At 34.5% G+C, this 15,231-nt stretch overlaps 2 protein-coding genes across 2 annotated transcripts; one reads left to right on the top strand and one right to left on the bottom strand.

The window, feature by feature from the left end:
• Window positions 1,575-5,280, top strand: LOC109326622 (cyclin-A1-1-like). The gene is made up of 11 exons (XM_019559337.1): window positions 1,575-1,842; window positions 2,458-2,833; window positions 2,963-3,099; window positions 3,331-3,423; window positions 3,565-3,698; window positions 3,814-3,889; window positions 3,999-4,075; window positions 4,174-4,207; window positions 4,539-4,688; window positions 4,787-4,921; window positions 5,002-5,280. Exons 1-11 carry the CDS (start codon window positions 1,681-1,683, stop codon window positions 5,062-5,064), a joined length of 1,437 nt encoding a protein of 478 aa, XP_019414882.1. The 5' UTR covers window positions 1,575-1,680; the 3' UTR covers window positions 5,065-5,280.
• LOC109326621 lies at window positions 5,378-7,829 on the bottom strand. The gene has a single exon (XM_019559336.1). The coding sequence runs from the start codon at window positions 7,732-7,734 to the stop codon at window positions 5,590-5,592; it is 2,145 nt and encodes a 714-aa protein (XP_019414881.1). The 5' UTR covers window positions 7,735-7,829; the 3' UTR covers window positions 5,378-5,589.

Raw genomic sequence — 15,231 nt, 5'->3', positions numbered from 1 at the left:
AGATAAATAAGACATTACACCATGGTTGATAAAACAAATTGAGGTTGTGTTTTGAAAAAGCTGTATACGTGCATAATGTGTATATATTATAAAAAGAAGTATTTCAACATAGTTGGTAGATGATAAACCATCACCACACTTTCCTCAACTTTGATTCCCTTCATGTGCTACAATAAGAAAGGGGCAGCCCCACATTTTTTGTTTGCACGATTTCAAATTTGTTTTTATTGTTTCTTTGATTTATCTGCATGTATTTCCAATTCATTGATATTTTATTTGAAATATTATGATAAACATATGTAACAATTTAAAAATACTCTATAAATATTTCAGTTCATTCATTGTTTCAATTGAAATTGAGAAAAGTAGTAATCCCATGATTATAGAGTAAAAATCCAATTTTGAAACACATTCGTCAACGACAACAAAGAGTAAAAATCGGCAATATCATGAACATAATTCAAGTTTTTGGTATCTGAGTAAGAGTAATTACTTGATTCAAAATCACTATTTCACAAAGCATATAGTAACATTTTTCATGTGCCAAAAAGAGCTTTTGGATGAAGAAGATTTTCTTCCCTTAATTAACATAGTGAGGTAGACCCGAAAGTTTTAACTTTTAAGCACAAATTTAAACTTTTTTCGGTAATGGTGATTTTTTATAATGGCCCAAATTTAAATGGTCACAAATTTGAACTTAAATATAATTAAATTAGGAATTCTATGAAGAAGCATTAGAATATCAACCTTTTTGTAGCAAAAAAGAATACCAACCTTCATAGTTGGGATATGATTTTGTAGAATATGGATCCTTTGTCTGAAAATAAGTATATTTATATGTCTCTAGCCAATCATCTTTCTTTAAATAATATAAAAATATTATTTTATGTTTTAAAGATTTTTCTTTTTAATTGAGTGAAACATTTTGATTGATCATGATAAGAAACATAGACAAAAATGGAGATAAGTGATTTATGTCTGATTTTATCATTCTCTTAAAATATAAAAGCTTGATGTATTGTGAGATGTAAATAGTAAACGATGGTTAATACGTCAAAGTAAAAGCTCAATAAATTAGAGAAAAAATGATATATACATTAATTGATCAATATCCTCGGTTCCAAAACCATGTTATTTATATATTTTTTTAATTTTATTTTTAATTATGTGACAATTTTCTACTGTACTAATGCATGAAATTGAGATAGGAATGAGGAAAGATATTATGTTAATGAAATAATGTAGGAATGAAATTTGAATGTTGATATTACATGGTCCTAAAACTAGTAATAAGGGGACAAGATCAGTGACCGTTTGAATTCAAATTCAAAGAGATAGCTCCTTCATCCTAGTTCAAGGTCTGTCACCTAGTGTTAGAAGAAAGTGTGGACCCCACATGTTCCAACACCCCCGCTCCTAAACCCAAAAAAACGAGCCCAGATGAACGGCCCAGATGCATCCCCTATTTGAAACTAACCTCTTTCCGCGCCCTCAAAACCGCAATAAATTAAACCAATTTATTACACAACTCACACTTCTTTCTCTCTCTTAAAAGAAGACAGAAAGAAACAAAGGAATCTGTAACAATAAAAGCGTGACATAAAGAAACAATAAGAGTAAGAAGAAGAAGAATAAGTTTTGTGTGATATTCAAAATTTGAAAACGAAAAATAGAAACAAAATGCATCGTGGTTCGTCTTTTTGTTCATCAACTACATCATCTATGGCGAAGCGTCGTGCATCGAACTCGGAGAATAGCAACAATGTTGGCAAGATTAAGAAGCGTCCTCCTCTTACTAACCTCACTAATCACATTGCTTCTCGCAACTCATCTTCCACTTTGGTATTCTTCACATTTTCATCTTATAATGTGTACTTTAAATGATTCATGACAAGTTTTATTCATTTGAGAATAAAAAAAAGTAGTATTTATGTTCCTGTGGGGTTGTAGTATTATGAAGAGAAAAAAAAGGTGCTCACAGAGATTTAACTCTAATTGCTCTTCTCAGTTTGACTCAGATTAATCAAAGTCAATATCATTTACATAATTCTCTAATTTATCATCATTATATATCAACAATGATATTATCTTATAAAATTAATATAAAGAGTGATGAATTATGTAACAGACTCAAAACGTGACATTCATATTTCACAAGTATGTTTCAGCATGAATGAATGGACATTTGGAGTGTGAAGTTTGCATGAGACCTAATTACCTAACTTGAGCCTAATAGCTAGGTCATAGGATGAAGGTTGTCGAAGTCATAAATAATGACTTGACTATATTCTCATCCGATAAGAGACTTATCTTAATATGTTGATGTTGTAAGGATTTATTTTTCTTGATCAATTGTTACCACAACACTTTTAGGATTTTATACGTAAGTATGTTAGCTACATCCTACGATTTTTTTTGTATCTTTGGTTTTAATTTAGTGGAATTTTGCATTGGCAGGTACCATGTGTTACTAAAGTATCCAAGGCCAAGAAAGAGCCTCTACCATGCACCACTAGCTCAGCAATTTCTAGCAATAAACTACCCTCTTTGACAAATGTTAAATCTACTACAACTATTTTTCCAAAGGCCACTCCTTTACCTCAAAGGGTTGAGGATCCTCCAACAGTTACAACTGTTTCAATCAGCAGCATGGATATTTCTCCAACTAAATCAGATGAAATCTCAGTTTCTATGGATGGGTCAATGTCTTCATGTCATTCTTTCAAGAGCCCTGAGATTGAATATCTTGACAACACTGATGTTTCAACAGTTGATTCAATTGAGAGGAAGACTTTCACCAATCTCAACATCTCTGATACAACAGAGCCAACAGGTTTCATTGCCTTGACTTATTTACAAGATATAATATAATGTTTTGTTTGCTCAAATTTGTAAATATTTGATCAATTAAACTTTCGAGGGTCAAGTGCATTCTAATGTGTTATCATTGATTTGTTTGCAGGAAACAAATGCAGTAGAGACATACTTGTTGAGTTGGAAAAAGAGGAAAAAATTATCAATGTTGATAATAATTACAAGGACCCTCAGCTTTGTGCAACCTTTGCTTGTGACATCTACAAGCACCTGCGTGCAACTGAGGTTGACATTTCATATTCCCTGTTAACTATGACCATTTTTATGCTTAAATTTTCTATTTGGATTTGATATTTTGGATCTCTCACTTTTGTTGAATAACTAATAATAGAAGGTTCTGTTAGCTTCTCTTTAACAAAGATGGTAATGTTACGTCATGAGAGTATCCAAAATAAAGTGTCAAATATTTGCTACCAAAATAAAAATACTTATCCCCTCCAATTTCTGGAATCTCAGGTAAAGAAAAGGCCATCCACAGACTTCATGGAGAAAATTCAGAAGGACATGAATCCAAGCATGCGTGCTATATTGATTGACTGGCTTGTAGAGGTAATATATGTTGATAGTCAAATTAATGTGGATTTAATGATTTTATTATATTGAGTCTTGACATATGTGAAGTTCTAACATTAATTAGAGTTTCATTTTCACACCTCCTTGTGTATGCTAAACAAGTATTTTCAATTGCAGGTGGCTGAAGAATATAGACTTGTACCTGATACATTGTATTTGACAGTGAACTACGTAGATCGGTATCTTTCAGGGAATGTGATGAATAGGCAAAGGTTACAATTACTTGGTGTTGCCTCCATGATGATTGCCTCGTAAGGAAGCTTATACTTGGTGTTTTTTTTATTGATGGTTTTTTTTTTACTTTTATTCCCTCCCAGATAACATAAAAGGCATGCAGTTATAAATGGTTTTTGTTCTTGTTGACAGTAAATATGAGGAGATTTGTGCACCTATGGTGGAGGAATTTTGCTACATAACTGATAACACTTACTTCAAAGAAGAGGTTTGGTTTGGTTTGAATTATCTGGATATGTTTTGTAGTTTTAATTTTTACATGTTTTGAGCATTTGATCATTGAGTTGTGCAACTCTCATGCAAACATTTGGATGCAGGTTTTAGAGATGGAATCTGCTGTCTTGAATTTTCTGAAGTTTGAAATGACAGCCCCAACAATTAAATGTTTCTTAAGGTGAAAATAGTTAACTGATGAATATCATATTCGCATTTTGAAGTTCCTAGACACTGAACTAATATAACATCTTTTCTTCATTGATATGATTATTGCAGACGATTTATTCGTGCAGCTCAAGGAGCCACTGAGGTACTCTCCTTGCTTAATCTGGCCATTTATATGCAGTTTATGTATCTCTGTAATAGGGAATGTTCAAATAATAGTGGAGCATTTTGATCACTTGGATATTCTAGCTATACACTTGAAGGAAAATGAAACATCTATAACTATATCATTATCCTATGGGTTGTTCCTCCTCCTATTCAGAAGATGGAATCTTGATGGTGTCAATTTCCATTTTCTGTTCATGTACCACAGTTATTTATTATTTATATTGTGATTGCACATAGTTAGAATTGTTGTTATAAATCCATTTATAAATTATTGGCTCTTTTTGATGGTTTTACCTATCTGTTTTCAGGCCCCATCACTACAACTAGAGTGCTTGACAAACTACATTGCGGAATTGTCTCTCTTAGAGTACAATATGCTTTGTTATGCTCCATCACTTATAGCCGCTTCTGCAATTTTCCTGGCCAAATTTATACTTTTCCCTTCAATGAAACCTTGGGTAAGCAATAAATGCTAAGAATAAAGATTAAGTGTTGCATCATTAAGGGATTCTTTTCGGGTATGCCTGACTCACTACTGTTTATGTTCTGTGAACAGAATTCTACACTGCAGCATTACACACTTTACCATCCTTCTGATTTGTGTGACTGTGTAATGGATCTCCATCGTCTTTGTTGCGGCAGCCCTAATTCTAATTTGCCTGCAATTAGGGAGAAATACAACCAGCATAAGGTAACCTCATTACCCCATTGATAAGGTTTGATGTTTACTTTCTATCGGTTTTAGTACTAACTCTTGATTTATGTTTTCAGTACAAATATGTGGCCAAGAAGCACTGTCCTCCTTCAATACCACCAGAATTTTTCCAGAATTAACTTGATAGTTAGGCTTAGTTTGACATAGCTTATGTCCCAAGGGAAAGTGCTTCTCTTACAATGTACAATAATGTAGAGTTGCCTTTCACCCTTCCATGTTAATTAGAATTCTTGTCTCTGCTTTCATTTGATGTACAAACTATTAGGGGTTTGCCCACATTATTCACAAAAAAATGAAATGTCAATGCTTCATGAAGCAACCTTGTATATTACTGCCTACTGTTTCTACAAAAAATAAGATTGCTTTAAGAGTTTAAATGGCTAGAAAGAGCAAATGACTAAACCAGTAAACCATGAAGATGGCACTTAAAAATAATACACAAGACAATCAAGTAACTTTATAAGCATCATTATTTCCAGTATCTCCATTATACAATGATACGGCATGCATATACATATTATAACATTACAAGCATCATCAAAATCAAAATAACATTAATAAAACATGCTCAACCCACATTTCATACATCCCAGTTTATCCTAACTTAGCAACTGGTATCTAATGGCATGCACATAGAAAATCATTTATACACCACACTGAGCCTTTGAATTTGATACATGGCAAGTTACCTTATGACTCATTGGACAAGCAGGCAGAACCACATTCAGAACACTCCTATTTGGTGTGTCATTAAGCCAATGGCAATCTTCAAAGTTGCAATAAGGTTCACCCTTGGGCTTCTCCACGTTCACAGGCTTAATATATTTGGGTGACCAAGCAGGGGTTCCATCCTCATACGAATTATGGGTCAATCTCTTCAAACCCGACCCATCCAATCTAATGGTAAATATTTCACCATATGGCTGGTAATGATGTGGATTCGAGATTGGCTCAGCTGAAATCCCAGCATAGTCTGAAGTAAACACTAAACTCTTCCCATCTGGGCTAAAAGATGGGTGGTTAGTCCTCCCTCCCAAACCACTTTGAACCAGTTTCCTCAACCCGGTTCCATTCGGGTGGATCAGGTACAACTCGAAACTGCCACTACCCGGTTCATGGCGATCGGATGCAAAAGCGATCCATTCCCCATCCGGTGACCAGTTACACATTGTGTCAGTCCATGGACCCTCAGTTAACTGCCTTAAACCATTTTTCTCACCATGAACCGCATCCATGATGTATAAATTCTTATGACCGGACCGGCTCGACCGGAATACTATCCATTTTCCATCTGGCGAGACTGAAGGAAAAGCATTATTCTTCCCATCATGTGTCAACTTTTTAAGATTGTTGCTTTGGTCCAAGTCATCAACGTTGATTGAAACTATATCAACCTCAGTGCTCTCCGAAGCAAATGTTTCTCCAACCGCAGTATAGATGACCCCGGGTCGAACCGGGTCCCATGCAGTCGAAAACGCCGTCACGTCTGAAATCTTCCTCCGGTTCGAACCGTCCCGGTTCACAACATAAACCCCTGGCAAGTCAGCGTGAGCGATGCGGTCTCCTAATGGTGAGAAAACCGGGAAAGAACCGTCGAACCGGAAAAGCGTTAGACCGGGAACCGGGCTTAGAACATTCTCGAGAAAAAGCAGAGGGCTACTATTACTAGTTTCTTTTCCTCTGCACTTGTGATATCCAACTCGGGACGAATCGGGCGAGAGAAACGGGTTGAGGTGATGAGAACGAGGTGAGACCAAGCGAGTTAACTCACTGAACTCGTTCTTAACCAGGTTGAATAACTCTACATGACGAAAACTATTACCTGGCCTCCTCGTTGCGACGGCGATGAAGTCATGGTTACCTGGTGCGGTTGCTGGTGTGAACGCGTGAAGACCTGGTGGAGTGACTCGCTGAGTCACCACCGTGTCAACAGAAACATGACTTTCGTTTGGGAGAATCGCTCTGTATATGCTCCACCATCCATCATCGCCTCTCCGGTGAAAGTAAATAGTCCGATCATCAACCCAAGCAGGCCAGCCACCGTGTTCAACCACCTTAACCCGGTGAGTTCCGTCGCCAGTTAAGAAAACATAGATGTCCGTAGTGAGATCCTCTACCTCACCGGACCAACCTTTTTTGCCGTAGGAAGCAACCGCCGTGAAAATACCCGACGGAGACACGGCGGGGCTGAAATCAGCAACACCGTATGGGGTTAGTCTTATAGTCAGACCGGATTTTAAATTAGTTGAATAAACCGCGGCCCAACTAGACCGGGGCTGAACCGGGTTTTCATGTGTTGACACGTAGATTAAATTTTCGCCACTAACACTAGGCTTATCTTTAATCGAAACTTTATTTTCATTCAAGTGATTCGGTAACAAAGCAATTTGAGTTCTATGTGTGGTAGTGAAAGATTGAAGAATCGATCTTCTATTAGAAGAGGTTTCTGAAGGGTGAGTGGAAACGACGTCGTAATAGATTGTGGAGACGCCGTTACGTTCAGTAACGTAGAGGAGTTGGAGTGGCGGTGAGTTAGAGGGGAGTTCGGTAGTGGTTTGGTTGTTAGGGAGGAATGATGAAGGGGAGGGAAAGTGGCCGTTAAAGTTAACGGAGTTTCCATCAGTGATTTGAAGTTCGTAATTTGGTGAGTGATGAAGTGGAAGAGTGTAAATGTCGAAGGCGTAGTTGTCTCTGCCAAGTGTTTTGAAGATTATGGTTTCTCCATCTTCGTCGATTGCATAACATAAAGGTAAGACTAATACTATTACAAAGTAGATTGAAATTTTCATTGTTATTGCGTTAATCTGAATGATTTTGTGTGTGTGTGAGCTGTGAATGAAATGATTGAACTGTGTTAAAGGAAGAAATGGGATAAGAGAAGTGGGTCCAACTTTGTATTGATTCGTGAAGCCAAGCAAAACGACTGTGTCTAAGTTGGGCCAATGCCAATCTAATCTAATTTGTCTTTATCAGTACTGCTCAATTTGTAAGTTCTTCCATATTAATGACCAAATTTGTCCCATATCATGCATGAACACCCATTTTAGTGATTCATATTTTCTAGATCTTCTTTAATAAATTTAAATTATAATTTCGGTCCTCAACTTTTTTTAGTATTGCTAGTCACGTTGATCTCTTCATATGGGTGTGAGAATGATAAGAGAATGATTGATGTGGCACGTTATTTATGCACACTTGACCATACATGACATTTGTAACACAATTAGTGAAACGAACTGATTTAAAAAAAAAATCAATCGTTTATGTCTTCTTCTTATCTCCTCATCTTGTTCACTCCTAAATTTTAACCTCTTTCTTTTCCTTATTTCCTTATTGTATGTTACTTTCTTTATTTTGTTAATTAATTATTTTCTCCTAAAACTACCATACAAATTATTTGGACAATTATATTTTTTTCCTTATTTTCTCCTGGTCATTATTTTACTTCCTCATTTGTATTTTTTGTTTTAGTTAATTCATTGATTAAAATGACGTTGTTATGTGTCTTAATTATTTTATAAAAAAATCGGTATGAAACAATTTCATTTAACTGATAGTGTTAAATTTTCAACTTGAAAACAACTTATGTGGTCAGTGTGGAGACAATGATAATTTAATGAAGACACAAATAGATACTTATCGTTGCAAATTTTATTGATCACAAAAATTTGAAACACAACTAATAGGACGATGACAACATCAACAAGTACCAATAATGTGATGTAACCTTCACGCAGGATGTATATATTTTGCATAGTTACTAACTTTTTAAATTTCTTATTCATTTTTTCGTCAGCAGTGACATCTGCTGCAGATGCTCTCAAAAGTCAGTGATTATTTTTCAATGCCATAGCCCAATACACATTAACCTATGTCATGAATGAACGTATGTTCCTGATCCTGGCCCGTATCTTTAGGCTCTTGTATATTATCTGATAGGCCTAATTCATCTATGTGAGTGGGTTACTAAATCACTCATTTGGCCCAGTATTAATAGCAAATACAAGAATGGTCTGCAATGAGAATATTTAATTTTTGTTTTGGGACAATAAGTGCAATTTAGAAAAATTTAAAACTAAAGTTAGATTTATTTTTTGGTTTTTAAGGTTAGATTTATTGTAAGTTATAATACTTAAGATTTTTAAGTATCCAAAGTATTTAATTGTTGATAAGATTATTCAGTGAAATGCACAATGTTATTTATAAAAGAGAAATGTGAATGAGTGTCCACTTTTGGTTTGTTTTGTTGTTGGTTTACAATTACAAAACATGTTCCAAGGTGGGTACTGTAACATAGTCTCTGATTATTAAACACAAGCTGGGGGCTTCTTCCATGGTAATTACAATCATCACTCACTACTAGGTGATAGTTATCCTTACTTAAACTTGTTCCTTTATCTAAAATAAGCCCTCATTCTACTCTTCAATTCCTGGTACCACATTTCTACCTTGATCAAAGTTTTGAACTTACTTTAACCATCACTTTAATTCTTCATTTTTACCATGAGTTTCTTAAGGCCCTCAGCAATGTACCACACTACCACTTATCACCTATCCTTCTCTAAGATATATGCCATGTCAAAGTTTGACCTTTCATCACCTAGTGACCTTTTTGAAGTTTTTTTATTGGTTAATTGAGACCTTTATCTTTGGAATAGTATCTCATGTCAAGTTTATGTTGTCCCTACAACATGTTAATATTAATTCCTAGTTGCATCCTCCTATGATCCTATCTATCCCTTTTTTCTTAAAGTGGAATACTATGATTCTACTGTTTTCAGTTCCCTATCATAATTCATAATCTATATGCCAATGGTATAATTTCCAATGTCTCTTTTTTCTTGGCCTTCAAAACTTGTGGTCATTGTTTTGCCATTGATCATGTGTTCTAGGATTCTAGCACTAGTATATTCCACTTGGGAGTTGAAGTGTTCTTTTATTGGCTTTTAGATTCTTGTTCTCAAGATTCCAATTGAAGGTTGTATTTACACTTAATTGTGTTCAAATAACTTCTCACCTTACCACTTTCTATATGTTCAACCAAGCAATTCCTTCATACTTTCTATATGGTACTTTTTTTGCTTGTCCATCTTTTATGCCACTTTCATTATATTCTTGGGTTGCTACTAGATGAAGTATCCATAACCATAATCTATATGCCAATGGTATGGTTTTCAGTGTCACTTTTTTGGGCCTTCACTAAATTGTACCCATTATTTTGTCATTGATCTTCTGTTCTATGCTTCTAGCATATTCCACTTGGGAGTTGAATTATTCTTTCATTCCTTTTAGGTGTTTATTCTCAAGGTTCCAATTGATGGTTGTATCTGGACTTTATTGTATTCAAATACATTTTCATTTTTCACCTTCTCACTTTCCACATATTCAATCAAGCATACCCTCATGCTTTTCTGTATTATCTGTACTTAAAAATGGATAATTTATATTCAAATTGTCAATTAATTTGATTCTATAAGTTTGACAGCTAATTACTATGAGCATTTCATAACCATTTACTAAATTTCAAGAGTAGCTTGTTTTTGGAAGAAAGATCTTCATATATTTTCTAGAATCAATACAAGTATTGCTTTCATTCTGTGGAACAGTATATGTTACCATGTTTTACTAGCAAAACATATAAACAAAAATGGAATTATTCCACTCATCTTCATTTATCGAAAAGGTTATGGGTTTGATTGTCCTGATTCTTCTAACTAAAAGTTGAATTTAAAACAAAATTAGGCCTATGGACAATCCACCACACTTCAAGCATAATGGGCTCTTGTGGGTAGTTTTTATGTGTGTCTTCATAAAGCTTAAACTTTGACAAAATTTTGCTCATAAAGTAAAGCTCATAATCACCACAGCATAATAGGGCAATTTTTTTCTCCTGTATTTGAAGTTGGAGTATTAATTTAATGTACCCAGTCTTATTCTATATATATAATTAACAAGGCGGTATAAAGTTCTGTTAGATCATCAGAAAGATCAAAATATTAATGGTTTAATTCCTGCGAGCAACAGTTGTTAGAGGGGTAACCATACATCTCAAAATGAATTAGTTTCTTACCATAGAGTAAGTGAATGCCCTTGGTAGTATAAAAAAAGTTATTCTATAAGCGAAGATATTGTTTACTAGATTTTTCTCTCTATCAGCATCAACACAATGGCGAGTTACTGCTTAAGTGGGTTCAAATCATACTTGCTACTTGCTGAATGAGGTTGTGTACATTTTTTGTTCTTACACTCTATTATGTGGGACACTTACGCACTAAGTGAAACTTTATTTTTCTTCTGTTGGGATATCTTAATATTGAATTCTAGCACCTTCTCTTATCATTATCTTTTCGCTCTTGTTCATTTTTAATCTTAGTGTCTTAACTATGAACATGGGACCACATCCTGTTAATAACATAGTTGGAAGATATGTCACGTGCTAAACACTTGTCACAAATATCATTGAGATTCATTTCTAATATGGTTTGACCTATGGGACAACATATTAAATCAGACCATGGTGGTTTTCATGAAAAGTTCCCTTTTGTTGTTCCATAAATGAAGCATATCATTTGCTTAACTCTTCATGAGAACTGGATTCTCAATTTTTCATAGCATGTGCTCATAGTGAGCCTTCCATCTTTTAGATCATGAAACAAACTTACAGAAAAATGTGAAGTGATTTTATTAGATTCACTGTTATTTGAGTAATAATGAAGCATGTCATTTTCCAAGTAATATTCATATAATATATTGATTAAGTTGTGGACAATTTGTGGTGGATGAAATGTGTGAAAGACAAACATTTGGATGTTGTGAACATATTTTTTATATCTTGTTTCATATAAATCCAAAATGCAAGTGGATGCATGAAACATGCACATTGCAAAAACAGGAGGTAGCTAGCATCCCTTTGTCACAGTTGGTGATACTGTGTTGTATTCCTTTTACTTGCAGGATTTTGGTACCAAAAACATGTGAATAAAATGAGTGAAAAGAACCTCTGGAAGATGATGAGGTCTTGTCTAGATAGGGACACAAACTGGTAGAATAACAGGATTGCAACTTGTATGCTTTCATTACCATAACTTATGTTTTCCAATATTTAAATTTTTTTTAGTAAGTATCAATTTCATTGGATTATTACATTATTGAGGACAAGGTTGAGAACAACTAATTTGTATTATTTTAGTCTTTATCGTCATCACCGCTCTATCTTATCCAAACCCTTATTATTGTCACCATCATCACTAAATTAAAATATATGTTATAAATGATATTTAACTCTAAATATAATTCTAAGTTTATCATTTGCATATAATTTATATAATATTATATTATTGTCCGAGAGTTATTTGGTGTGAATAAATATTAGAGACAATGATAGACACATTTCCGAGTAAAAGAGATATCAGTTGTATCAAATTGTAATTTGTAACTGAGTTGGTATCCATTATGCCTTTTATAATATTTTTGCTTACCAAATTAAACAAAAAAATATTAGATTATGACAAAATGAATGATATGAATATAATTTTGTATGAGCAGAGTCAGCAACAGCAAAAAAAAAATACTAACTATGCATGGGAATAATCTACATGAAATCAAAATTTTATGGGTTCACATTAAGGTGGCTATGCCACCAAATGAAGTTGATAAGAGATTAAGATGCTCTTATTTTACTCTCTATCCTTCTTCTATCTTAGCCACAAATTAAAGTAGTAACTATTGAAAATAGAATGCATCCTATATGAATGACTTCAATAATTGTGTCTCTCGAGTGGAAGCTACTTTAGCCAACTTCAAAAAAGTCTTTCATAAATAAAAACTTCAAAAGGTTTTGTCCGTGCCATCAATATAGAGGTACAATTATTGGTTATTTATTTATCTTGCAGGATTATAGGTTTGGTCTATTCTTCCCATATATTGATTATACACGATGAATTATTAACTTGCACTTTCTAGGTATGATAGAAGGTGGTAACATGATGCCACAAGACTCATATCTAGCCATCCATTTGGGACAGACATATAATGTGAATGCCACATATCTTCACAATTCATATGCTTAAGATACCATAGCACGTGTCCATATAAATAAAATAAATTACCATATAATGTGATGCGGAAAACTTAGATACCCATAGTTGACCGGTTTCTGTTGAGTATGTTATCGATTCCGTCATTCATATGTGGCTCCCATTGTCTCATGCCATCGCTGACCGTATATTTGTCCTCTAATGCAATTACCTACCATACGTGCATTCATTTTATTTGTTCAAATTAATCCTTTTCATCAAGACAAAGGGAAAGATAGGGATGAAAATAAATTTTTGAGAATAAGCACCATTTTGGAAGTGAGAGAAAAGAGGGAAGAAAATAATTAAGATCTCTCACTTTTGGAGAGAAATGTTGAAGATAATAATCATCTCACCAACCAGATTTGTCACCAAAATGCTGAAGTTTGCAACATATAAGAACTTTCCTCTTTTAGTAGTTTTTTTTTTGAATTTCTATTAATTCTGTTTTTAGTTTAGTTTCCATTTTTGGCAAGTTTCAGTTTTGTTAGTTTAAACTTACTTGTATATATAGCTTAGCTTTCTCTTCTTCATTAATCAATTAATCAAGATCATCAATAAAATTTCTCATTCAGTTTAGATCACTTTCTCATTTCCTTCTTGGTATTTTTGATTCTCAACTTTTCTTCCTTTATGATTCATCTTCTTCATTCTTCATTCACCATTCACTATGGGAAAGCATTTTTTACATGGTATCAGAGCACCCTTTTAGGGTGTCTCTGCTGCGCCAAATTCTTCTTCTTTCTTCTCCTTTAGACTTTCTTTTCATTCTTCTTTTTCAATCTCGTGCTGCTTCCATTCTTTTCTCCCTCAACCTTACACATTTTCAATCTTTATTGATTCTTGATCATGGCAATGGCGAATCAGATAATCAACCCCATCCTTGACCCTATCAGTCCTTATTACCTATCTCCAAATGAAAATCCTGGAGTTGTGTTGGTTTCTGCTCTTTTAAATGGTGACAATTGTCATCCTTGGTCAAGAGCAATGACCATGGCATTGCAAATGAAGAACAAAATGATGTTTGTAGATGGATCTTTGCCTAAACCAGAAGCACATGATCAGATGTATGCAGTTTGGAGTAGATGCAACAGTCTTGTTGTGTCTTGGATCACTCATGCGATTCAACCATCAATAGTTCAGAGTGTTTTATGGATGGACACTACAAAGGAGATTTGGGATGATTTGAAAGAAAGGTATTATCAAGGTGACCTATTCAAAATATCAGAAATAATTGGAGCAATGCATAATATCATACAAGGAAATGCAACAATTGATCAATTCTATACATAGCTGAAAGGGCTATGGCAGCAATTAGATGATTACATTCCAATCCCTCCCTGTGAGTGTGAGATCAAATGTCACTGCACTCTCATTCCTACAATCAGAAAATACAGAGAAAATGAGCATGTGATTTGCTTTTTGAGAGGATTGAATGATCAATACTCTGCTGTTAGATCACAAATTATGGTGATGCAACATTTACCTCCAATCAACAATGTGTTCTCAATCCTAGTTCAACAAGAAAGACATTTGCTAATTGAGAATCCAACAATTGCAGCAAGCATCTCAAATTCTAACACTGACTCAAGACAGATGGGAAGAGGAAGAGGATATAGAGGAACTATGGGTGGAAGATCAACTATGCAAGGAAGATCTGGAATTCTTGGTAGAGGCAGAGGTCAAAAGATTTGCACTTACTGCCAAAGAAGTGGACATACAATTGATAATTGCTACAAGAAGCATGGATTTCCACCAAGCTTTCCTTCTAACACCTCTAACAGTGTGAATTGCTACTCAGGAAGTGATAATCAAGACAACTCACAAGAAAATGGCACTAGTGCAGAATGCAAAGATGACAAAGATCCAGGAGTTGCTTTTACTCCAGCTCAGCATGATGCACTGAGAAACATAATACAAGAGCCTATGAATCAATCAATGCATAGCACAAACCAGATTAGTTTGACATCTAATTCTGTTCCTAATTTCAATCATGTCAATTCAGGTATGAAACTTGCATCACATATGCACAAATCAAGCAATTGGGTGCTTGACACAGGTGCAACAGACCATGTCTGTTGCAACCTATCTGCCTATCAAAATTACATAAGGATCAACCTTCTTTCCATCATATTGCCTAATGGCAATCATGTAACTGCAATTTACTCTGGCACTGTTATTTTTTCTGACCAGTTTTACCTAAGTGATGTG

The sequence above is a fragment of the Lupinus angustifolius genome, chromosome LG14 (assembly GCF_001865875.1).
Source record: "Lupinus angustifolius cultivar Tanjil chromosome LG14, LupAngTanjil_v1.0, whole genome shotgun sequence".
Classification (NCBI taxonomy): Eukaryota; Viridiplantae; Streptophyta; class Magnoliopsida; order Fabales; family Fabaceae; genus Lupinus; species Lupinus angustifolius.
This window is presented reverse-complemented; position numbering and strand designations above follow the sequence as displayed.